The sequence below is a fragment of the Lutra lutra genome, chromosome 10, assembly GCF_902655055.1.
Source record: "Lutra lutra chromosome 10, mLutLut1.2, whole genome shotgun sequence".
Taxonomy (NCBI): Eukaryota; Metazoa; Chordata; class Mammalia; order Carnivora; family Mustelidae; genus Lutra; species Lutra lutra.
Window position 1 is genome coordinate 29,472,663 of NC_062287.1, and position 24,194 is coordinate 29,496,856.

At 40.5% G+C, this 24,194-nt stretch overlaps 1 protein-coding gene across 2 annotated transcripts in view; it reads left to right on the forward strand.

Annotated features, from left to right (window-relative positions):
- Positions 1 to 10,684: 10,684 nt before the first annotated feature.
- Positions 10,685 to 24,194, forward strand: part of LOC125079584 (beta-galactosidase-1-like protein 2) — a 60,635-nt gene continuing 47,125 nt past the window's right edge. Inside the window, exons 1-3 of one of the 2 annotated variants that reach the window (XM_047693313.1) lie at positions 10,685 to 11,168; positions 12,037 to 12,129; positions 12,273 to 12,470. In XM_047693313.1, coding sequence (XP_047549269.1) covers positions 12,038 to 12,129; positions 12,273 to 12,470 — 290 coding nt within the window. In that variant the 5' untranslated portion in view covers positions 10,685 to 11,168; position 12,037. Of the gene's footprint in view, positions 11,169 to 11,901; positions 12,130 to 12,272; positions 12,471 to 24,194 lie in introns of those variants that run through there. The other variant, XM_047693311.1, reaches the window with a different exon arrangement.

The window sequence follows — 24,194 nt, forward strand, 5'->3', positions numbered from 1 at the left end:
TCTTTGTTTTTTGTTTTTGTTTTTTTTCACAAAGTAGGGAGATATTCAGCCATTGTCTCTTCAAATAAATTTTCTGCCCCTTTCTCTCCCTCTTCTCTTTCTGGGACCACTATAATGCTAATGTTGGTCCACCTAAAGTTGTCACATAAGCCCCTTGAGGTATCTTCACTCTTTTGCGTTCTTTTTTCTTTTTGCTAGTCCTATTAGATCTGTTCTAATGCTCTGTCTTCAAATTTGCTGATCCTTTGTGGTTCAACAAAACTCAACTGCATTTTTTTTTCAGTTCAGTTTTTTATTTTTTAGCTTTATGACTTCTATTTAGTACTTCCTTTTACTTTCTATTTCTGTTGAAATTTTTACTCTTTTTCATTCTTTCTTCTCCTGACCTTGGTGAACATCTTTATTATTTTTATTTGAACTCTCTATCAGGTAACTCTTCTATCTCTCTATTTCATTAAGATCTTTTTCTGGTTTTATCTTATTTTGTTTGAAACACATTTCTCTGTTTCTTCATTTTCTTCGACCCTCTGTGTTAGTTTCTTTTCATTAGATAAAACAGCTCCTCTCCCAGTATTGAAAGAGTATTCTCTTGTAGGAGACAAACTTGGGCATTCAACCCTGCCCTAGCTCTAGGTTATCTCTCAAACTTTTGTCATTGTCCAAGCTGACTACTTTATTTTTAGTGGCTCCCAGTAGTTAGTGAATGTGTGTCAACATCTGTCAGTGTCCCAAATGGGACCTGGATGAAGGTTGACTGGGAATCAGACAGTCAGGGATCAGGTTTTATTTTTTAATTTTTAAAGAATATTTATTCATCTATCATTTGAGAGAGAGACCAAGAGAGTGGGGAGAGGGGGAGAGGAAGAGGGATAGGGGGAAGAGAATCTCAAACAGACTCCTCACTGAGCATGGAGCCTGATATGGAACTCAGTCTCATGACTCTGAGATCACAACCTGAACCAAAAGCAAGATTCGGACACTCAAATGACTGAGCCACCCAGGTGTCTGGGCAACAGTTTTTAAAGTACACAAATACACCTCTTTCAGGGGAAGACTAGTGAGTGGAGTTTCTGTTTGCCCACTCTGTACTGAGCCCTGGGGTGATACCCAGTTAGAAACTGTTTCTCTCTTTGCTACCATCCCACTAAACCTGTGAACACAAGCCTTGGTGGGCACCAGAGTTGGGCTATGAAGGGATGTATCCTTTGGGTAGCCACCACAAAAACCAGGGTGACAGATGTGTACATAAACTGGTTATTTTTGGAGATGTTAATAATCTCACATGAGACAGATTGAGAGTGTGAAGATGGCACATCCAGCCTCCCTAGTTTCTGGAGAGGATTATAGTTAGCCCCTAGATGTTAATTAATTAGAAACTTACCCCTCAGGCCACAGCTATGAAAACAAGATAATAGCTGTTTTTCACAGATTCTAGAGACCTGGAGAAAGCAGAGGGAGAACTCAAAGATAACACCCACCAGCCTCTGTCTCTAGAGAACACCTTAGTAGGCTCCTTGTTGTATACCAAACCAGAAGCCTGCCCCTTAGGTTGAGTTTCAAGGCAAGCAAATAGACCACTTTCACAGAAATAATGGGCATATGTTTCAGTCTGCTTTTTGTACTGTGCCCTGAAAGTGGTCACATGCCCAGAACTGTCTCTCCATTTGTTAAGAGTCTTAGGGGTCCTACAAATGCAAATCCTCCTGGCCACCAGAGGTAGGTGATCAAGGGGTTTTCCCTGGGCAGCCGCCATGAAAGCTGGAGTAGAAGATGTAGAAACTTGGGCACCAAGTCCTTGAATAGCTCCCTCTTGGGAGATAACAGATCTCTAGAGCATGACAGAAAGAGGGTAAAAATAGCAACCACCCTCTGAGATCTCTGGAAAAGATTAAAGTCAGCCCTTAGATATGTGTTTAATTAAAGGCCTACCCCTCAGGCCATAGCTATGAAGTTTAGCTAATAGCTCTTTCAAAGAATGGCTGGGTGTCTTAGTCTGTTGCCCCTCTAATCTGTCCTGGGGGAGATTGGTTAAGAACCCCGTCTCCATTTATTATAGTCCTGTGGGACCCATAGCAGAGCTCTGTTAGTCATTAGAGCCAGATAATCTAGAGATGTCACCTGGCTAGCAGCCACAAAAATTGTGGTGTCAGGCAAGGGTACAGCCGCTTTGCAGGAGCTACCAGTGAGCTGGAATGAGGCAGAGAGAGAAAACTGAGATGGCACTTTCCAGCCTCCATCTTTGGAGAATATTTCCATAGGCCCCTAATTATGTGTTAAATTAGATGCCTCTGCCCTTAGGGCCAATACTTTTTTATTCTTTCTTTCTTTCTTTTTTTTTGAAAGGGGAGGAGGGGAAGGGGCAGAGGGAGAGGAAGAGAGAGAGAGAGAGAATCTTAAGCATGAAATGGGGCTTACCTCAAAATATTGAGATCATGACCTGATCCAAAGTCAAGAGTTGAATGCTTAACTGACTGAGCCAACCAGGTACCCCAGGCCAACGCTTTAAGATAAATAATAAGCCTTTTCCACAGAAAGTCTGGGAGCTTTTCGGTCATCTAGCTGTCTCTGTGCTGACCCCTGGGGTGAATGAGTTCACATGCAAGCCCTTTAAGAACTGTTCTACAGTTTTCTATAGACTTGTGGGTGTCATTGGCTTTCAAAGCTAGATGTTTTGGGGACTCATCTCTCCAGCACAGGTCTTAAAAGTTGAAGGGCCAATGCAAAAGAATAAAACTGGACCATTTTCTTATACCATTTACAGAAATAAATTCAAAATGGCTTAAAAATCTAAATGTGAGACAAGAAACCACTAAAATCCTAGAGGAAAACACAGCTAGTAACTTCTTTGATATTGGCCATAGCAACATTTTACTAGATATGTTGCCTGAGGTAAAGGAAAGAAAAACAAAAACAAACTATCAGGATGACATCAAAATAAGAATCTTCTACACAGCAAAGGAAATAATCAACAAAACTAAAAAGCAACCTACAGAATGGGAGAAGATAAATGCAAATGACAAATTCAATAAAGAGCTAGTATCTGAAATACATAAAGAACTTGCCAAACAGCCCAAAAAATAAATAATCCAATTAAAAATGGTTAGAAGACATGAGTAGACATTTTTTCAAAGAAGACCTACAGATGGCCAACCAACATGAAAAGATGTTCAACATCACTCATCATCAGGGAAATGCAAATCAAAACTGTAGTGAGATATCACTTCACACCTTTCAAAATGACTAAAATCAACAACACAAGAAACAATAGGAGTTGGAGAGGATGCAGAGAAAGGGGAACATTTTTGCACTGTGGTGGGAGTGAAGACTGGTGGAGGCATTGTGGAAATCAGTATGGAGATTTCTCAAAAAGTTAAAAATAGTACTACCCTATGGTCCAGCAGTTGCACTACTAGTTATTTACCAAAAGAATACAAATATACTAATTCATGCACCTCAATGTTTATAGCAGCATTTTCTACAATTTTCTACAATAGCCAAATTATGGAAAGAGCCCAAATATCCAGTGACTGATGAATGGATAAAGAAGTGGTATGTTATATACAATGGACTATGACTCAGACCTCTTGAACTCAAACCTCCATTCTTCATTCTGTAAAGGCATTCACTTACATGTCACCTTCTTATTAGGCTTTCTTCAGCTACCTTATCTGAGAGAGTGTCTTCCATATCCCTATCTTTCCTTTATCTTTCCCTGTAGCACCCACCATCTAACATAGTATAAGTTTTACATATTTATCTTTTCTGTTACTTATCTACCATGTCGAAATATAAACTCTATGAGGGCAAGTTTTTATTGGTTTGTTATTTTCCTTTGTTTTGTTACTGGTACCCTGAATAGTGCTTGGAATAATATAGGTTCTCTATAAGTATTCATTATTCAATGAATAAATAAAAATTAAAGCATGGTGTTATGCAGAGAGAAAAATTCTGTATTTTTTTTAGGCCTGAGAAAGATATCTCAAACATTTAAATACCATGTGCTTAACTGGGATGATCTAATTACAACTTGATGAACTTAGTAAAATGATTCTAAAATTCGTCTGGAATAATAGATGAATAATCAGGAAGACTCATTAAATAGAATAACAAAGACATGGACTTGAGCTGTATAATATGTGTTTGATGAATTAAAAATATTCTGATCTACTATAGAAAACAAAAAGAAAAAAATAAAACTCAATGTTTTGTGAGGCATAGATAAATTAGTCAGCTGTGAAACTTGTTAGATGAAGTAGGTAGATCATATGTGTATAAACATAGGGTTAGAAGGACCAAACAGAAAATTAAATGTTTATGACATTCTGAGAATGCCACCTTAAAATTTTGCACCCTTTATAGTCCACTCTAATGAAACCCTGTACATAAGCCTAAATGTTCATAAGTTAAATGTATATGAAACAAATGAAGCCCTCAAAATTCATGAGGTCCTAATTCCCTCTCCCATTAGTGATACTTATTCTGGTTTTAAGAATCTTCTACTCAAGAAACATTGAAAAGGGGAGGAGTTAAGATGGCAGAGGAGTAAGGGGACCCTAAGTTTGCCTTATCCCTTGAATGAACCTAGATAGTTATCAAATCATTCTGAACACCCAAGAAATCAATTGGAGGTCTGACAAAATATATGCTGTAAGTCTACAAGCAGAAAAGACACTATTTGGAAGGTAGGAGTTGCAGACACTTGAATCCAGTGTGATACAGCTGAGGATATGGCAGCAGGAAAGAAGCCTGCTTAAGGAGGCTATTGCAAAGCATTTTAAGCAGTGTAGTGCAAAATTGGAAATTTTAGAAGTCTGCTATAGTGGGGTGATATGCCTGGCTTAAAGATGCTCAGGTAGTGAAGCAGGGGAGAATCCAGGTGTAACAAGGTAGTCTGCCGATCCCCGGGATTGCAAGAAGAAAGGCTGGTACATAAGTGGGGCACTATTCCCAGGCAAAGGAGCACGAAAGCTGGCTGAGAACAGTGAGTATGTTAAGTGCCGGCTTTCTGCTCTGTGTTGCCATAAACTACGAACCACTGCATGGTCATGTGATCATGTTCCTGGGATAGGTCCAGCAAAAAAGCAGAAGCATAGGGAGACCTCCCTCTCCCAGGGGAAAAGCACAAGTCTGCTCCATGGGAGTCCCTAAAATTTGGAGTTTGAAACTGAAATTGCGTGCCTGAGATAAAAACAGCTGGACACAGGCCAGGTGAACATAAGAGTTCTGAGAGAAACTGGGGAGACAAGACTGATTGATTGCTCTTCTGCGAGGGCTCACTGAAGAGTGGGGGGCATGAACTTTCAGCTTCTGTGCTAGAGAGTGGGGCACTGCCATATTCACTGCGCCCATCAGTGCTAAAAGCCTTCAGGGAGCAAAACAGTGCTACCTGAGTCCAGAGCTGTTACCCCAAGCTGGGCTTCCCTGCACACTGGAGGTGCATTTCAACTTTGGTAAGTCTACCTGAGAATCAGCACAACAATCCCCTCCCCCAGAAGACCAGCACAAACTACTGGATGTCACCAAGTTTACTGATCATAGAGGGCTGCAGAGCTTCAGCTCTTGGAGAAAACCATAGATAGCATTTTTGTATTTTTATTCTTTAGTCTTTTAGTATTATTTTTTCAGTTATGTTCTTATTTTTTCAATTTTAAATTCTTTTTTAATTTTAATTTATATACGTACTTTATTTTTGTTTCCTTTCATTGTATTTTCTTATATATATTTTCTTTCTTACTTTAGGATCTAGTTTTTTTGTTTGTTTCTTTGTTTTTGTTTTTAACAAACAGAGCAAAACACACAAAGGATCTAGGTTTTTGGGGGGTTTTTTTGTTTTGTTTTGTTTTTAATTTCTTCTTTTCTTTTCTGGACAAAATGATGAGATGAAGAAATTTGGCCCAAAAGAAAGAACAGGAGGTAGTACTTACAGCCAGGGATTTAATCAATATGGATATGAGTAAGATGTCTAAACTAGAATTAAAAAAAAAATCATAAAGATACTAGCTGGTGTCGTAAAAAGCATAGAAGGCACTAGAGAATCTCTTACTATATAGATAAAAGAAAAGAACTAAAATCTAGTCAGGCCAAAATTAAAAATGCTATAACGGAGATGCAGTCCCAAGTTGAAGTCATACAAATGAAGATGAATGAATCAGAAGAGTGAATCAGTGATACAGAAGATAAAATGATGGAAAATAATTAAGCTGAAAAGAAGAGGGAAAGAAAGCTATTAGATCATGAAGGTAGATTTAGGGAACACATTGATTGCATCAAGCAAAATACCCATATTATAGGACTCCCAGAAGAAGAGGAGTGGGAAAAAGGGGCATAAGGTTTATTTAAACAAATTAAAGCTGAGAACTTCCCTAATCTGGGGAAGGAAACAGGCAATCAAGTCCAAGAGGTACAATCAAAATCAACAAAAATAAGTCCACATTTGACATATTATAGTGAAACTTGGAAATTACAAGAGAAAGAAAAAAATCCTAAAAGCAGCTGGAGACAAGAGGTCATTAAACTACAAGTGTAGACATATAGGGTTGGCAGCAGACCTGTCCACAGAGACCAGGCAGGTAAGAAAGGACTGGCGTGATATATTCAATGTGCTAAATGGGAAAAATATGCAGCCAAGAATATTTTTTTCAACAAGGCTATCATTCAGAATAGAAGGAGAGATAAAGAGTTTCCAAAACAAACAAAAACTAAAGGATTTCATGACCACTAAACCATCCCTGTGAGAAATATTAAAGGGGAAGCTTTGAGTGGAAAGAGAGCCCAAAAGACCAGAAAGGAACAGAGATGATCTACAAGAACAGTGACTTTACAGGTAATACAATGGCACTAAATTCATATCCTTCAATAGTTACTGTGAATGTAAATGTAGTAAATGCATTAATCAACAGACATAGGGTATCAGAATTGATTAAAAAAAAAAAAGACCCATTGCTATGTTGCTTCAAGGAGACTCATTTTAGATGCAAAGAAACCTCCAGATTAGTAGTGGGAGATGGAAGAACATTTATCATGCTAATGGACATCGAAAGAATCTGGAGTAGCAATCCTTATTAGACAAACTAGATTTTATTTCATTTTTTAAAGGATTATTTATTTGAGACAGAGTGTGTGCACACACACAAAGAGAGAGGGAGAATCAGACTCCCCAATGAGCAGAGAGCCCAATGTGGGGTTTGATCCCAGGATTTTGAGATTCTGACCTGAGCTGGAGGCAGATGCTTAACTGACTGAGCCACCCAGATGCCGCCAGAGAAACTAGATTTTAAGCCAAAGACTGTAATAAGAGATGAAGAAGGACACTATATCATAATAAAGGGGTCTATCCAACAAGAAGATCTAGCAATTATAAATATTTATGTCCCCAGATTGGGAGCACCCAAATTTATAAATCAGTAATAAAAACAAGAAATGCATTGATAATAATACTATAATACTAGGAAACTTTAACACCCCACTCACAGCAATGGACAGGTCATCTAAGCAGAAGATCAACAGGGAAACAATCACTTTGAATGGCACACTGGACCAGATGGACTTCACAGATATATTCGGAACATTTCATCCTAAAAATAACAGAATACACATTCTCCTTGAGTGCAGATGGAACATTCTCCAGAATACATCACATACCAGGTCACCACTTAGGCCTCAGTAAGTACAAAAAGATTGAGATCATACCATGCATATTTTCAGACCACAATTCTATGAAACTTGAAATTAAGCACAAGAAAAAATTTGGGATGATCACAAATACATGGAGATGAAAGAACATGCTACCAGAGAATGAATGAGTGAACCAGGAAATTAAAGAATTAAAAAATTACATGGAAACAAATGAAAATGAAAACAGGATAGTTCAGAACTTTTAGGATGCAGCAAAGGCAGTCCTAACAGGAAAGTATATAGCAATACAGGCCTTCCCCAAGAAGCAAGAAAAGTCTCAAATACACAACCTAACCTTACACCTCAAGGAGCTAGGGAAATAAATAAATAAATAAATAAAGCAAGCCTAAATCCAGAAGGAGAGGAGAAATAAAGATTAGAGAGGAAATCACTGAACTGGAAATTAAACAAACAGAACAGATTTAAAAAAAAAAAAAAAAACACCAAAAAACCCCTCAGAGCTGGTTTTCTGATAAGCTGCAGAAAAAGAGAGACTCAAATGTTAGCAGGGAACCCCACTTCCTGTCCTTGTTTCTTGAATTGGCCCAGAAAGAATTCAGAGTCAAACTCTTAGTAAGCAAGCATTTATTAGCAGCCAAAACAAAAGGAAGATAGAGCAGACTATGAGACAGACAGAGAGAGACACAGAGACAAGGAGAAAGAGAGAGAGAGTGCAGGAGCCCTAAAGTGTCAGCACTTCCATCTTTTTAGCTACATTTTCTTTCTTGTTCCTTTGGTCCCACCCTTCCCTTCACACCCGCCCCCCCTTCCCCGTTTCTGTATTTAGTCTCCTTAGGGTGAGCCATTTTGGATATTTCCCATCATTTCTTGTGAAAATGGGGGTGGGGAGGTGAAGGGTATGGTGTGTGTGTGTGTCTCTGTGTGAGAAACTGCAATGTAAATGTATTATAAGGAAGCTGTGGGTCCTTTGAGGATAGTGGGTACAGGGAGTTGCATCTGCATTTCTCTCAGGGATTTCTCCAGCTATTTATGCTCTGGAGGTGGTTGGTGGGTTCTGGCTTTTTCAACATTTGGAAAAAACCCTTCCCTGCTCATGTCTGGCTAACTGCCTACTCTGTCAAGAAGACTGGAAATTCAAAGATTGATAAGAACAAGTTTGGAAGATACATTGAAAAAAATGACTGTAGCCAGAAAGCAGAATTTTAGAATCTTACTTCTTGGTGATGAAATAAATTTTATTGCAAGTGAAGTTATATAATTTGGTAGGTGAAACAGTGTGGGTAATGATATGAAAATGTTGGGGTTCAGGAGCAAATGGTCCAGAAAGAATTCTTGAGGTGACTTTGGTGCAAAAAAGGTGGTTTTATTAAAGCACAGGGACAGATCCTTGGGCAGAAAGAGCTGCACTGGGGTTATGAGGAGTTGGTTATATACTTTCAAGTTGGGAGAGGGTTAGGAATAGCATAAGTCTCTAAGGAATTTGGAAGCAAGGTTCCAGGACCTTGAGGGGCTAGCTATTGTTAGGAAAGGTCATTTACTACTGTCTAATAAAATCTTAGTCATGAGACCCTTCAGGTGTATATTTGCAGGCCCTATGCTTGGGGATGATTACCAATACATATCTTGGGGGGCAGGGATAAACCAAGTTTCCAAAGGAATTTTTATATGTTAAAGTAGACTTACAGACTTACAGGTTGGGGGGGGGATGTGTGGAGGTCGGACTAAGATTGCCTTTTGCCTTTAGCAAAGTACTAACATCCAGGGGCACCGGGGTGGCTCAGTCCGCTCAGGCCATTAAGCATCTGCTTTCGGTTCAGTCCTGGGATCCCCCCTCCCCATTGGGCTCCATGCTCAGTGGGGAGCCTGCTTCTCTCTCTCCCTCTGCTGCTCTCTCTGCTTATGCTCTCCCTCTGTCAAATAAATAAATAAATAAAAGTTACAAATGTAGTGATCAGAAGGGGGCACCTGGACCCCCAAAATTTATAGTAACAATATTCACAAAAGCTGAGAATTATAAATGGAGCTTGATCTCCCATCCAGAGGGAGCCAAAAGCTGAAAGAAGGAGCAGCACAACCACACAGGTGCAGTTGCACCGGTGAAATTAATTTAGAGCCTCTCCACCTCTACTTGGGACCACCCATTTTGCCTCAGATGTCCTTTTTCCTGCGGAGACAAGGGCGAGGGGTGGAGAGGGAAGCTGTAGACCTGTAGTCCCCAACTTTAGCGTACATTAGTATTGCCCAGAGTTTCAGATTCTGTAGGTCCAAAATGGGACAGAGCATCTGCGTGTTGATAATGCTCACCCACACCACACTTTGTGAGCCGCTACTCCCAGCTGAGTTACTAGCAGTAGGGTAGGCAGGGTAAAGGAAAATGGTCCTCCTCCTCCAGGATGTAGATTGGCTTTGTTAGGCATTCCCTACAGGGGGAAAGGGATATTCCTTATCTGTGTTCTCAGCACCTAGCACCGGGGGACTGTTGTTAGTGAACGCGCGCTGAAGCGACCCAGATGGAGGAGCTGCGGTCGCTGTGGAGAGGAGGACACCCCTGCCCCCAACCTGGACGCTCCGGGAATGAATCTCCTGCCGTGACCCAGCGAGTGTGCCAGTGGCTCTGCTGAGCCGGCTTTCCTCCCGCAGCGCCGGGCCTGGGAAGGGCGCCTAAGTGGGTCCCAGAGAAAGAAAAGGGGCGGAGGGGGTTAGCAGCGCAGGACTGGGGGGAACGGATGGAAAGCCGTCCGCACTCCGCTGACAGCGCTCCTCAACTATTAGCTGTCACAACTGACCGAGTCCCCGAAGGCCAGAGCCGGCCTCTGGCAGACCAAGAGGGCACAGAGGACCCGCTGAGCTCACTGCGACAGCCGCACTCCTCTGGGCAGAGTCAGGGCTGCGGCTTATCAACGCCCCCGGGCTCGGGGGCTGGGGGCGGACCAGCGGAGGGCAAGGACAGTACACTGCGAAGGTTGTGCTTGGCTGGGGATGGAAGCCGTTCTGCCGTGGAGCTGGGGCGGGTGTGGGGGAGGATCTGCCCGGGGCGGGGTGGGGAGCGGGTCTGCGGAGAGTGAGGCCTGAGGCGGGGGCGGGCTATCTGAGGTAGGGGAAGGGCGCGGGAGGTGGGAGGTTACTGCCGGCGGAGGCTACCCCGGGAGGAGAGCGCAGCCGGCTCTTTTCCCGCTCTGTCCCCCACCTGGCGGCCGCTACTGACCTAACGCTGCGAAGTTGGGGAAGGAGCAGTCCGGCCAAGGGTAAGGTAGGCTCTGGCCCGAGCGCCCACCGGAGCACCCACGCCCGCGACAGCCCCGGGGCCTCTCCGCACCTCCCGCGCGGTGGCCTCTCCCAGCGCTGGGCCCACCCGCAGCCCTGAGCCGTGTCAACCCAGACAGCCCCTCGGGTTTCCTCACTTTCTGGAATTTTTCTCTAGGCCCTTCGGTCAGGTTCCCTGGAGGTTCTGCTTTGTCCTGTCTGTCTTCTCCCCGGAAATCAATGAGCGTCGTCTGATCTCAGTCCGTCTTCCCGGACTCTTCACGCCCACAGTGAAGAGTCGAGTGGTGCCCAGGGGGTCTGTCTTCTCTAATCTCTGGGCCCCATTCTCTTTTCCATCCTATTTCCCTACAGAAAACTGTTGCTTTCTACCCTCCCAACTCTGCCTAAGGAGTCCTCAAGAAGCCCATGATAAAGCTGAAGCCTATGGAAGCGACACAGATGTTTTACCGATTGCGGCGACTTCTTTGTTCAGAAAACATTAGTTGAGCACTTGCTGTAATTCAGGCGCTGCTCTGGGTAGCGAGCACCCAGCCACGCCCCATGCAGAGCGCTTACCCGTGCTAGAAGCTGCGCAGCCCCCGGACTGGGCTAGGCCGCCCTGGTTCAGCCTGCATCGGACTCATAGAACTTTTGATACCTAAGGAAAGAGCATTTGCCCCCGGGTGCGCCGCATAAAGAAGATCAGTAGCCACACGAATGCTGAGTGTGTTCTGGGAGCTAATTAGATGGCGTCCTACAGTAGCAGAGAAGTAGAAAATTCGGATGGGGATAGAAATTGGCACCCGGCTACAGAGAGAGTCCTACATTCCAGTGAGTGTTCTCTGATAAGCAGGGCTCATTCCTTACTAGTAGAAGGTCTCTCACAAATTTTGGAGAGATTATATTCTATTCTGTGAAATTTACTGGACTGAGGCTTGATCTTCTCTAAAATGTAACAGGGGTCAGAAAACCCAGTTACTATCAGGAGGCTCTTCGTTGCAGCTGCCCCCCCTCCAGTCTGTCGTGGGTCCTGGTCCTGCCTTCCAGTGAGGCCACTTCTGTGCTGCTCACCCACCTCAGCAGGCAAGACCTCACTCAGCTCCCACCTCCTTCTCTGCCTCCAGGATGTCTGACTTCAGTTCTGTCCTCTCTGTTTAGCATGCTGACCTTTTTGTTGAGACCTGTGAGCATCCTGTACCTGTCTTCAGGGTTATTGGTAACAGCTCAGTTTGGAGGAGACTTCTCACCCAGGTATGTTGGAGGAGGGTTGGGAAGTTCTCTTTGCACTGGAGGCATGCCTAGAGCCCCTGAAGGAAAGGCCTTTTGGATTTGCCCAAACTGTGTGCCACATGGTAACATCTTGAGGACTTCACACACCTTCTTTGTCCTTGCAGGATGAATCAAGTTTCCCTGACTCCCTCCCACATAATAAATCGCAATGTGGGTCTGAAAGTTGAAGGCTCAAGCTTCACACTAGATGGCTTTCCTTTCCTGATCATAGCAGGTACTATTCACTATTTCCGGGTGCCCAGGGAGTATTGGAGGGACCGCTTGCTGAAGCTGAAGGCCTGTGGCTTCAACACTGTGACCACGTAAGTGTTGGCATCTAAGTAATTAGTTCAAGAATTTATAGTCTGAATTTCTAGTTCTGAGACTTTATTAGACTAGTATAAGGGTTGACCCTTTTTGTATTTTCTTCATTATTCTTAGGATGTCTGAGTCTCCACTTGTTATCTCCAGAATATCCATTCTGTGGAGAGAGCCTGCTCTGCTTGCTCTGAAAGGGCTCCCTTTAAACAGGCTGTGGCCTGCATGTAAAAGTCTAACTTTCAAAGGCATTGGTCAGTACAGATGGATGTAGGTCAGTGGTCCCTAACTACTGAAGGAATTCAGGCACAGAGAGCCTCTCTCCTCCTTGGATATCCTCACTTGCTATAGGAGTGATGAGTCCTAGGATAGAATTCTGTTCCAGAAACTTTGGTCTTTGAAGATAGATTTCATTGAGAATCAGGCATGGCAAGTAACAAAATTATCCTCATTCTACATGCTGAAATTAACAAAAATTAGTAATTTCTTTCTAGGCTTCAAAGCTTGGAAAATACTTATCCATTACTGTTTTGATATCAGTTTTAGCTGTATTCTCTTTTTCAGTGTTTTGATTTTTAAGATGTAGGTTTAGAAGAAAAAATATTTGATTGGAATTTGATTGGTGAATGATGGAAGTGATATTTATTTATTTTTAAAAGTTTTAAATTTTTTTTAATAAACATATATTATTAGCCCCAGGGGTACAGGTCTGTGAATCGCCAGGTTTACACACTTCACAGCACTCACCATAGCACATACCCTCCCCAATGTCCATAACCCCACCACCCTCTTCCAACCCCCCGACCCCCAGCAACCCTCAGTTTGTTTTGGGAGATTAAGAGTCTCTTATGGTTTGTTTCCCTCCCGATCCCATCTTGTTTCATTTATTCTTTTCCTACCCCCCAACCCCCCCACATTGCATCTCCACCTCCTCATATCAGGAGACCATATGATAGTTGTCTTTCTCCGATTGATTTATTTCACTAAGCATAATACCCTCTAGTTCCATCCCCGTCGTTCTAAATGGCAGGATTTCATTTCTTTTGATGGCTGCATAGTATTCCATTGTGTATATATACCACATGGAAGTGGTATTTAAAAGCATTTACCCTCTAAACTGTCATAATGCTTTTTACACATCACATCAAATATTTTTTTCCCTTTTCATATAGACATTCTTTTTAAAGGAGTTTTAGGTTCGCAGCAAAATTAAGCATAAAGTATAGGTTGTTAATTAACAGAGGCCACTGAGAGTTTTTATTATGAATGGTGTTGTCAATTTTGTCAGTACTTGGATCCTGTCTTCATTTCCTATAACATTAATATCGTAATTTTCTTCCTGAAACATACTTTTGCCAGATATGGAATTTGCAGGTGTGTGATATTATGTGATATAATGAGAAATATATATTTAGTCTTCGTTCCCAGTTCTGCTACACAGCTCCTAGAATACTTGGACTTTCCTGAGTGAAAATGATCAGAAGAGCATTTTTTGTTATTCATAACAAGACTTTTTCAAGCATGTCTGAATTTATGTTAATGAGGTAACTTTTAGAAAGCCTCTCAGGATGAGGAAGAACTGGTTGCCAGGGGACTAAACTGTGTGACTGGAGAGTTGGAACTTTCAGCATCTGCCCCTACCAACTCTGACATCTGGAGAGGGGAGAGGGGCCAAAGTTGAGTTAATTACCAATAACCAATGATTTAATCAACTATCCCTACATAATGAAGTCTCCATAAAACCCTAACTGACAGAGATTGGCAAGCTTCCAGGTTGATGAGCACATTGAAGTGCTAGAAGTGTGGGATTTCATTGAAGTGCTGGAAGTGCCCAGAGCAGGCATGGAAGCTCCATGTACCTTTCCTATACTTTTTCCTATGCATCTCTTCTATCTGTTCCTGAGTTGTATCCTTTATAATAAACTGATAAAGCTAAGTGTTGCCCAGAGTTTTGTGAGCAGTTCTAACAAATTATCAAACTCAGAGAGGGGGCCATAGGAACCCTGATTTTTAGGCTGTTGATCAGAAATACAGGTGATAACCTGGGACTGGTATCTGAAATGGAAGAGTGAGGGAAACATCATGTGGGACTGAGCCCTTAACCTGTGTGGGGTTGTGCCAACTGAAGGCAATTAGTGTTAGAATTGAGTTAAATTGTAGGACATCTGGTTGGTGTCTGCTAGGAATTGGAGAATTGCTTGGAGTGGAAAAACCTACATATCTGGTGTCAGAACTATTGTGGGACAAAAGTGAGACAAATTTTCCTTGAAACTGGCAATTCTTGTAGCACTTAAAAAAATATTGTGCTACTTCCTTCTGGCCTCCATAGAATAGGGTTATATTCCATGTCTCATAATTGACTATACTTCCAAGTGGGATTCCTCTGTAAGCAATGCATCATTTCTCTCTGGCTGCTTCCAAATTTTTCTTTTCTTTTTAGTTGTCTTTCTTTCTTTCTTTCTTTCTTTCTTTCTTTCTTTCTTTCTTTCTTTCTTTCTTTCGTTTTTTTAGTGTTTCCATTTTTAAAAAAAGGCTTTAATTTTTAGAGTAAGTAGTTTTTGGTTCAAACAAAATTAAGAAGAAGGCACAGAGATTTTCCATATAACGCCAGCACCCACCAGTACCAGGACTTCCCTCATTGTCAATATCTCCCATCAGAGTGGTCAATAAACCTACATTGACACATCAGCAATCACGCAAAGTCCATAGTTTACAGTGTAGTTTACGTTTGGTGTTATATATTGTGTGGGTTTGGACAAATGTATAATGACACATATCCACCATTAATAACACCATAGAAAACAGTTTCACTGTCCTAAAAGTCCTGTGCTCCACTGTTCATCTTCCTTCTCCACTAACTCCTGGCCACCATTGATCTTTTTACTGTCTCCATAGTTTTGCCTTTCCCAAAATGTCATGTAGTTGGAATCATACAGTATGTGGCCTTTTCAGATTGACTTCTTTCATATAGTAATATGCATTTAATTTTCCTCTTGCATATACTTTCATGGTTTGATCAGTTACTTTTTCAGTAATGAATGATTTTCCATTGTGTGGCTGTACTGTGTTTACTTATCCATTTACCTATTGAAGGACATCCTGCTTGCTTCTGAGTTTGGGCAATTATGAATAAAGCTGCATGTCTATGTGCAGGTTTTTGTGTGGCCATGTTATCAACTCATTTGGGTATATACTTAAGATTATATGATAAAAATATGTTTAGTTTTGTAAGAAACTGCCAAACTATCTTCCAAACTGGCTATATCATTTTGCATTTTTTAAAAGATTTTATTCATTTATTTGACAGACAGAGGTCACAAGTAGGCAGAGAGGCAGACAGAGAGAGAGGAGGAAGCAGGCTCCCCGCTGAGCAGGGATCATAGCCTGAGACAAAGGCAGAGGGTTTAACCCACTGAGCCACCCAGGTGTCCCTCATTTTGCATTCTTATTATAAGTGACAGAATACATCAAAAAGAGAGTTCCTATTGCCTCATAGCCTTGGGAGCATTTGGTGGTGTTATTGTTCTAGATTTTGGACATTCTAGTAGGTGTGTAGTGGTATCCTCATTCTTTTTTTTTTAATTTTATATATTTATTTGACAGAGAAATCACAAGTAGGCAGAGAGGCAGGCAGAGAGAGAGGGGGAAGCAGACTCCCTGCTTGATCCCAGGACCCTGAGATCATGACCTGAGCTGAAGGCAGAGGCTTAACCCACTGAGCCACCCAGGCACCCTGTGGTAGCTCATTCTTATTTTAAATTGCAATACCCTAATGAGATAACATGTTGAGCATTTTTTCACATGTCCATTTTCCATTTGTATAGGTTTTTTTTTTTTAAGATTTTATTTATTTATTTGATAGGCAGAGATCTCAAGTAGACAGAGAGAGAGAGGAGGAAGCAGGCTCCCTGCTGAGCAGAGAGGCCCGATGCAGGGCTCGATCTGAGGACCCTGAGACCATGACCTGAGCTGAAGGCAGAGGCTTAACCCACTGAACCACCCAGGTGCCCCTGTTGTTGTTGTTGTTTTAAAGATTTTATTTATTTATTTGACAGAGATCACAAGTAGGCAGAGAGGCAGGCAGAGAGAGAGTGAGAAGGGGAAGCAGGCTCCCTGCTGAGCAGAGAGCCCAATGCGAGACTTGATCCCAGGACCCTGAGTTCATGACCTGAGCCAAAGGCAGAGGCTTTAACCCACTGAGCCACCCAGGCGCCCCATATTTGTATAGGTTTTTGATGAGTTGTCTGTTCAGATCTTTTGCACATTTTACTTGCATGTTATTTTCTTATTGCTGAGCTTCAAGAGTTTTGTATATTTTAGATAATAGATCTTTATGAGATAAATCTTTTGCAAGGGTTTTTCTCCCAGTCTGTGGCTTGTCTTCTTATTGTCTTGACAATGTCTTTTGCATAGCATATGTTTTTAATTTTTAACGAGGTTCAACTTAATTATGTCATGCAATGTGCTTTTAGTGTTGTACCTAAAAAGTCATTGCCAAACCCAAGGTTATCTAGATTTTCTTCTATGTTATCTTCTAGGAGGTTTATAGTTTCATACTTTACATTTAAGTCTATGATCTATTTTCAATTCATTTTCATGAAGGTTATAAAATCTGTATCTACATCAGTTTTTGGTGTGTGCATTTTTTGGTTGTCCTATTGTTGCAGCACCATTTTTTAAAAAGACTACTTTTTTCTCTTTACTGTATTGCTTTTGCTCCTTTGTCAAAAATGAGTGGGCTGTACTTGTTTGGATATATTTCTACACTCACTATTCTGTTTCCTTGATCTACTTGTCTGTTCTTTCATCAGTGCCACACTGTCTTGATTGCTGTAGCTTTATGGTGAGTTTTGAAGTTGGATGGTTATCTGTCCAGTGGTTCATTGCTCTTATGTAGGAAAAGATTAACTTTTGTATATTAACCTTGTTTTCTGAAATCTTGCTATTGATCGCTTAGTAGTTCCAAGAGGGTTTTTTTTTTTTTGTCTTTTGAATTTTTTTCAAATATTTTATTTATTTATTTGTCAGAGAGAGACAGAGTGAGAGAGAGAGCATGTGCCCAAGCAGGGGGATTGGCAGGCAGAGGAAAAAGGAGGCTCCTGTTGAGCAAGGAGCTGGATGCAGGACTTGATCCAGAACTCTGGGATCAGGATCTGAGCCAAAGACAGCTATTCAACTGACTGAGCCACCGAGGCATTCCTCTTTTCAATTTTTTAATAGACAATGTCATCAGTGAACAAAGAAGCTTTTATGTTTGTCTTCCCAATCTGTATACTTTTTATTTAATTTCTTATTTTATTGCATTAACTAGGCTTTCTGGTACAATGTTGAAAAGACCAGAAATAGGAGAAACTTCTGTTTTGTTTTGTTTTGTTTTTAATGTTATTTATTTATTTGACAGACAGAGATCCCAAGTAGGCAGAGAGGGGGCGGGGAAGCAGGCTCCACGCTGAGCAGAGAGCCCGATGTGGGGCTCAATCCCGGGACCCTGAGATCATGACCTGAGCTGAAGGCAGAGGCTTAACCCACTGAACCACCCAGGTGCCCCTGTTGTTGTTGTTTTAAAGATTTTATTTATTTATTTATTTGACAGAGATCACAAGTAGGCAGAGAGGCAGGCAGAGAGAGAGTGAGAAGGGGAAGCAGGCTCCCTGCTGAGCAGAGAGCCCAATGCGGGACTTGATCCCAGGACCCTGAGTTCATGACCTGAGCTGAAGGCAGAGGCTTAACCCACCAAGCCACCCAGGCGACCAACCTTCTGGTTTCTTATGATTAAGTTTGTTGTTAGCTATAGGTTTGCTGTAGCTATTCTTTATGAAGTTGAGACAGTTCTCTTTTCCTAGTTTACTGAGAATTTTTTGTCATGAATGGGTGTTGGATTTTCTCAAATGTTTTTTGTGCATCTATAGGTAAAATTATGTGAGTATTTTCTTCTTTAGCCTGTTGATGTGATGTATTGTATTAATAATTTTTCTATTCAAGTCTTCAGTTGACTGGATGAGCCCTATCCCGTTAGGGAGGTTAATCCATGTTACTCAGTCTACCAGTTCAAATGTTAATCTCTTCCAGAAATACTTATATACTGTTTGGCCAAGTGCTGGAGCACCTGATTGCCCAGTCAAGTCAACATGTAGGATTAACCATTACATCAGCTCTCTCTCATTCTAGTTTTTGGGACAGCAGTTTTCCCTGTGACCTGTCTTCTCTGATGGTTAAGGAGAGTTGTTGCTTTTCAACAGCTTTCAGCTTTTCAGCTTTGTTCTTATTGTGATGATGGAAGTGACAACTTTGAAGCTCTTTACCTCTTGGATCAGAAAGCAGAAGTCTTTTTGATGCCTTCTGTAAGTTAATGAAAAACTTGCTCACTTTTTCTTGTTTTCCTCATTAAAAGGTTTGGCTGAAATTACCTACTACCTTTCTGGTAGTAAATATTCTCAATTCCTTTTTTCCCTGTTCTTCTTAATTTAGTTTTATTTTAAAGTAATATTTGATTAAATCTTAACATTTGGAATATAAGAGTTTTAGCTCAATGAATTTTGGTAAAGTGAACATACTTCTGTAACCAACCCCCAAAGCCTTGTAGTACACCAACATCTCAGAAGCTCTACCATTCTCCTTACAGTCATGACCTTCCACCAAAAGATAACTACTATTCATTATTCTTGACCTGTTTTTGAGTTATTGTAGTTTTCTTCTATAATTTCTTTTTTTTTTAAGATTTTATTTATTTATTTGACAGACAGAGATCACAAGTAGGCAGAGAGGCAGGCAGAGAGAGAGGAGGAAGCAGGCTCCCTGCTGAGCAGAGAGCCCGATGTGGAGCCCGATCCCAGGACCCGGGGATCACAACGTGAGCCAAAGGCAGAGTCTTTAACCCATGAGCCACCCAGGCGCCCCTCTTCTATAATTTCTAATTTAATAAAATTTTATACTTTTATTCAAATAGGCAATTTCTATTTTTTAATAAAATTTTCCATCAACTAGAGTTAGAAATTTCTTTGTAAACAATTTTGGCATTATATTTTATAAGTTATTTTAATATCTTTTGCCATATTCTATTTCTCTTTAATTTCCAATTTCTCATGCATTATTTTCCTGTTTTTTTAGATCATTTTTTAGCTTTATTGAGGTATAACTGACAAATTAAATTGTAATTAATAATTAATTAGCTAATTAATTAATTTGCATAGCATAGTGTATTTAATGTTCCCCCTTTTGGAGACAATCTGGAGGTTATCTGGTACTTTGGTACAGAAAGGATTTGGTCCCATATCATACTGGCTTAAGACACTGAAAGGCAAATAAAGCTGGTAGCTCAGACGTCTGTGGGCTGGAGAGGAGTAGGAGGTGGATAGGGAGATAATTTAAGATAAATGAGCAGAATTTGGATGTGGGCTCCAGTTCTTGTTCACAGAAGTAGTTTGTCCTGGGTAGATGCTGGGGCAGATGAAAGCACATTTTACTCCTCAGGCTGGGTAAATGTTGATGGGTGGCTTTCATCTGCTCAGTCTGCCAGCTCATTGCTCCAGAACCACAGCTGGATCTTTCTCTAGGTCCTTTCCACAGAGTTCCTGGTGTGAATGACTCTCTTGCTGATGTGGATGATAAAGTCTCCACAGTGGTGCCAGGGGTGGCCTTAAGTGAGTTGGTACGGACCATGTTGGGTCCTTCCTAGATGATGGCATTGTAGACCATAATCATTATAGGGCCAACCTCCTGTAGCTGTGGAGGGCTCGGTAGAAGGGTTCCTCTGCAGGCTATAGGTCATAGTAGTGCTCAGCAAGGATGCTCTCTGGAACCTGCAGCATCTTTATCCCCAGCTTGAAGCCTCTCCTCTCAAAGTCCTGGTCCTTTCCCTGATGAGTTACTTTCACACCCCATGTGGCTTCACTCTGACCAAAGTCCACTCTCAGGTCCAGGAGGACCCTCCTGAACTGAGGTGCACAAGTAGGCTCAGCCTGGGCAAGTGGGCCACACATATGCCCCATAGTGGGATGCACCTGAAGAGGCCACCTTGCCACTGGCTGAACACTGTGAGTAATATTCTTCTTATGTCGGAGTCCCCCTTCCCCCAAAGGGAGCAACTATAATATATTTAAAGTATACCATGTGATGATTTAATATATGTACACATTGTGAATGAATTCTAACCTATAATCCACTTAGTTAACACATCCATGACCTCACATATTTATCTTTGTTTGTTCTGGTGAGAACACTTAATTCCTACTCCCTTAACAAATTCAGTTACACAATATAGTATGATCAATTATAATTACCATAGTTACCATGTTATACATTAGATCCACAGACTTTATTCATCTTATAATTGAAAGTTTGTATCCTTGTACCAATCTCTCCCCATTTCCCCTTACCCTCAGGCCCTGGAAGGCACCACGATATTTTGTTTCTATGAGTTAATTTTTTAAAGAAAGATTTTATTTATTTATTTATTTATTTATTTAATATGTTCTTTTCTTTCTTTCTTTTTTTTTGTGGTCTGTGTATTTTTAAAATTTAATTTAATTTAATTTTTTTCAGTGTTCCAAAATTTATTGTTTATGCACCACACCCAGTGCTCCATGCAATAGTGCCCTCCATAATCCCCACCACCAGGCTCACCCCATTTTATTTATTTATTTGAGAGAGAGAGAGAGAGAGAGATTGAGAGAATGAGTGGAAGGAGGGGCAGAGGGAGAGGCAGACTCCCTGCTGAGTATAGACCGCCCCCCCCCCCCCCCCCCCCCCCCCCCCCCCCCCCCAAGGTGGGACTCTATCCCAGGACCCTGGGATCATGATCTGAGCCAAAGGCAGATGCTTAACCGACTGAGCCACCCAGGTGCCCCTTTTGTTTGTTTGTTTGTTTTTGTTTGCTTTTTAAAAGATTTTTAAAAAGTTTTTTTTTAAGATTCCACATATAAGTGATACCATCTAGTATTTGTCTTTTGCTGTCTTTTCTTTCACTTAGCATAATGCCCTCCAGATTGATTTAAATTGTCACAAGTGACAGGGCTTTCCTTCCCTTTTTTTTAAGGCTAAAACATATTCCTGTATATGTGCATGTGTTTGTGTTTCACATTTTCTCAATCCATTTATCTGTCATCAAACACTTAGGTTGCTTCCTTGGTTAGTGTGAATAATGCCACTATGAGCATGGGAGTACAGATATTTCTTTGAGGTAATGATTTTATTTCCTTTGGCTGTATACCCATTTGAAATAGGATTGAATCACATGATAGTTCTATTTTTAATTTTTGGAGGAACCTCCATACTGTTTTCCACAGTGGCTGAACCAACTTATACTTCCACCAACAATGCTATAAGTATTCCTTTTTTTCCACATCCTTACCAACCTTTGTTATATCTTGTCTTTTTAATGATAGACATCCTAACAGCTGTGAGGTAATATCTCATTGTGGTTTTGATTTGCATTTTTCTGATGATTGGGCATGTTGAATATCCTTTCATGTACATGTTGTACATTTATACATCTTCTTTGGAAAAAATGCTTATACAGGTTCTTTGCCCATTTTTTAATAGGATTATTTGTTTTTTGCTCTTGAGTTGTGTGGGTTTCTTGTATATTTTGGATGTTAACCTCTAATCAGCTTTTGCAAATTTCATTAGATTTGCAGGTTTGTAAATATATTCTTCCATTCCTTAGGTTGCCTTTTCATCCTGTTGCTGGTTTCTATAACTGTGTAGACCTTATAGTTTGAAGTAGTCCGTCTTATTTTTGTTTTTATTGCCTAGGCTTTTGGAGTCAAATTAAAAAAATCATTGCCAAGATTGATGTCAAGGAGCTTACCGTTGTTTTTTCCCAGCACTTCTAAACATTTAGGTCTGTAATCTATTTTGAGTTAGTTTTTGTGTGGTGTGAGATAGAGGGCTAGTTCATTCATTTGCATATGGCTGTCTAGCTTTCCCAACACCATTTGTTACAGAGACTCTTCTTACCTCATTGTATATTATTGACTGTTTTGTCATAAATTAATTGACTATATGGGCATGGGTTTATTTCTGGGCTCTCTATACTGTTCCATTGACCTATATGTCTTTTTATGCCAATTCTATACTGTTGTGATTACTACAGCTTTATAATATAATTTGACATCAGGAATTGTGATGCCTCCAGTTTTGTTCTTTCTCAAGATTACTTTGGCTATTCAGTGTCTTTTGTAGTTTCCTACAAATTTTAGTTTTTTTTTTTTTTTTTAATTTCTGTGACAAAAGCTGTTGTAGCTTTGATAGAGATTGCACTGAATCTGTAGATTCTTTTGGTTGGTATGGGCATTTTAACAATATTAATTCTTCCAATCCTAGAGTATGGAATATCTTTCCATTTATTTTTTTTGAAGATTTTATTTATTTATTTGACAAAGAAAGAGATCACAAGTAAGCAGAGAGGCAGGCAGAGAGAGAGATAGGGAAGCAGACTCCTTTCTGAGTAGAAAGCCCAATGAGGGGCTCGATCCCAGGACCCTGAGATCATGACCCAAGCCTAAGGCAGCGGCTTAACCCACAGAGCCATCCAGGAGCCCCTATCTTTCCATGTAATTATGTTGTTTAATTTCTACATATTTGTGAATTTTCCAGTTTTTTTCTCAAAATGTATTTCTATTTTCAGACTATTGTGGCAGAAAAGATGCTTGGTATGATTTCATTCTTCTTGAATTTATTAAGGCTTGTTATGGCCTAATATGTGATCTATCCTAGAGAATGTTCCATGTGCACTTGAGAAGAATGTGTGTTCTCTGCTGCTATTGGATAGAGTGTTCTATATTTGTCAAATAGGCTCATCTGGTCTAATGTGTCGTTCAAGTCCAGTGTTTCTTTATTGGTTTTATGTCTGGATGATCTACCTGTTGTTGAAAGTGTGGTATTGAATTAAATCATTTTTTAAGGATCCTGGATTCATTTCCAAAGTTTTTATGTAAAGTTCTATATCTAAATTCTTAAATTCCTAATTTGCTCTCTTTTTTTTGAATATATAAAGCTATCACTATAGAGTCTTAAAATTCATACTTCCATTTTACTCTTCTTATCCTTTGTACTATATTGTGTCATAGGCTTTGTTTGTTATGAGCTACAGAATTCATGATACATTATTATTTTTCTGCTTTGAACATCTAGTTATATTTGAAAGGAATTTAAAGTGATAAAGTATCTTTTTTATTTACCACATATTTACCATTTTTAGTGCTCTTCAAGTCCTTTGTATAGATTATAATTTCCATGTGGTATTTCCTTCTGTGGGAGGACTTCCTTTGACATTTCTTGTAGTGGAAGTCTGTTAGTAATGAATTTTTTTAGCTTTTGTTTTTTTGAAAGTTGATTTTTTCATCTTCTATTTTGAGGGATAATTTCACTGAGTATAGGTAGAATTCTAGGTTGACATGGTTTAATTTTGTTTTTGTTTTTTAATTTCAGTATCTTAAAATGTTTCTTCATTTTCTCCTGACCTGCACATTATCTGCTGACAAATCTACTTCTTATCACACCCCCACTTTGTTTGCTTTTAAGATTTTCTCTCTTTCTTTGGTTTTTAACAATTTTTTAAAAAGATTTTATTTATTTATTCGACAGACAGAGATCACAAGTAGGCAGAGAGGCAGACACAGAGAGAGAGAAGGGGAGGCAGGCAGAGAGAGAGAGAAGGGGAGGCAGGCAGAGAGAGAGAGAAGGGGAGGCAGGCTCCCCACTGAGCAGAGATCCTGATGCGGGGCTCG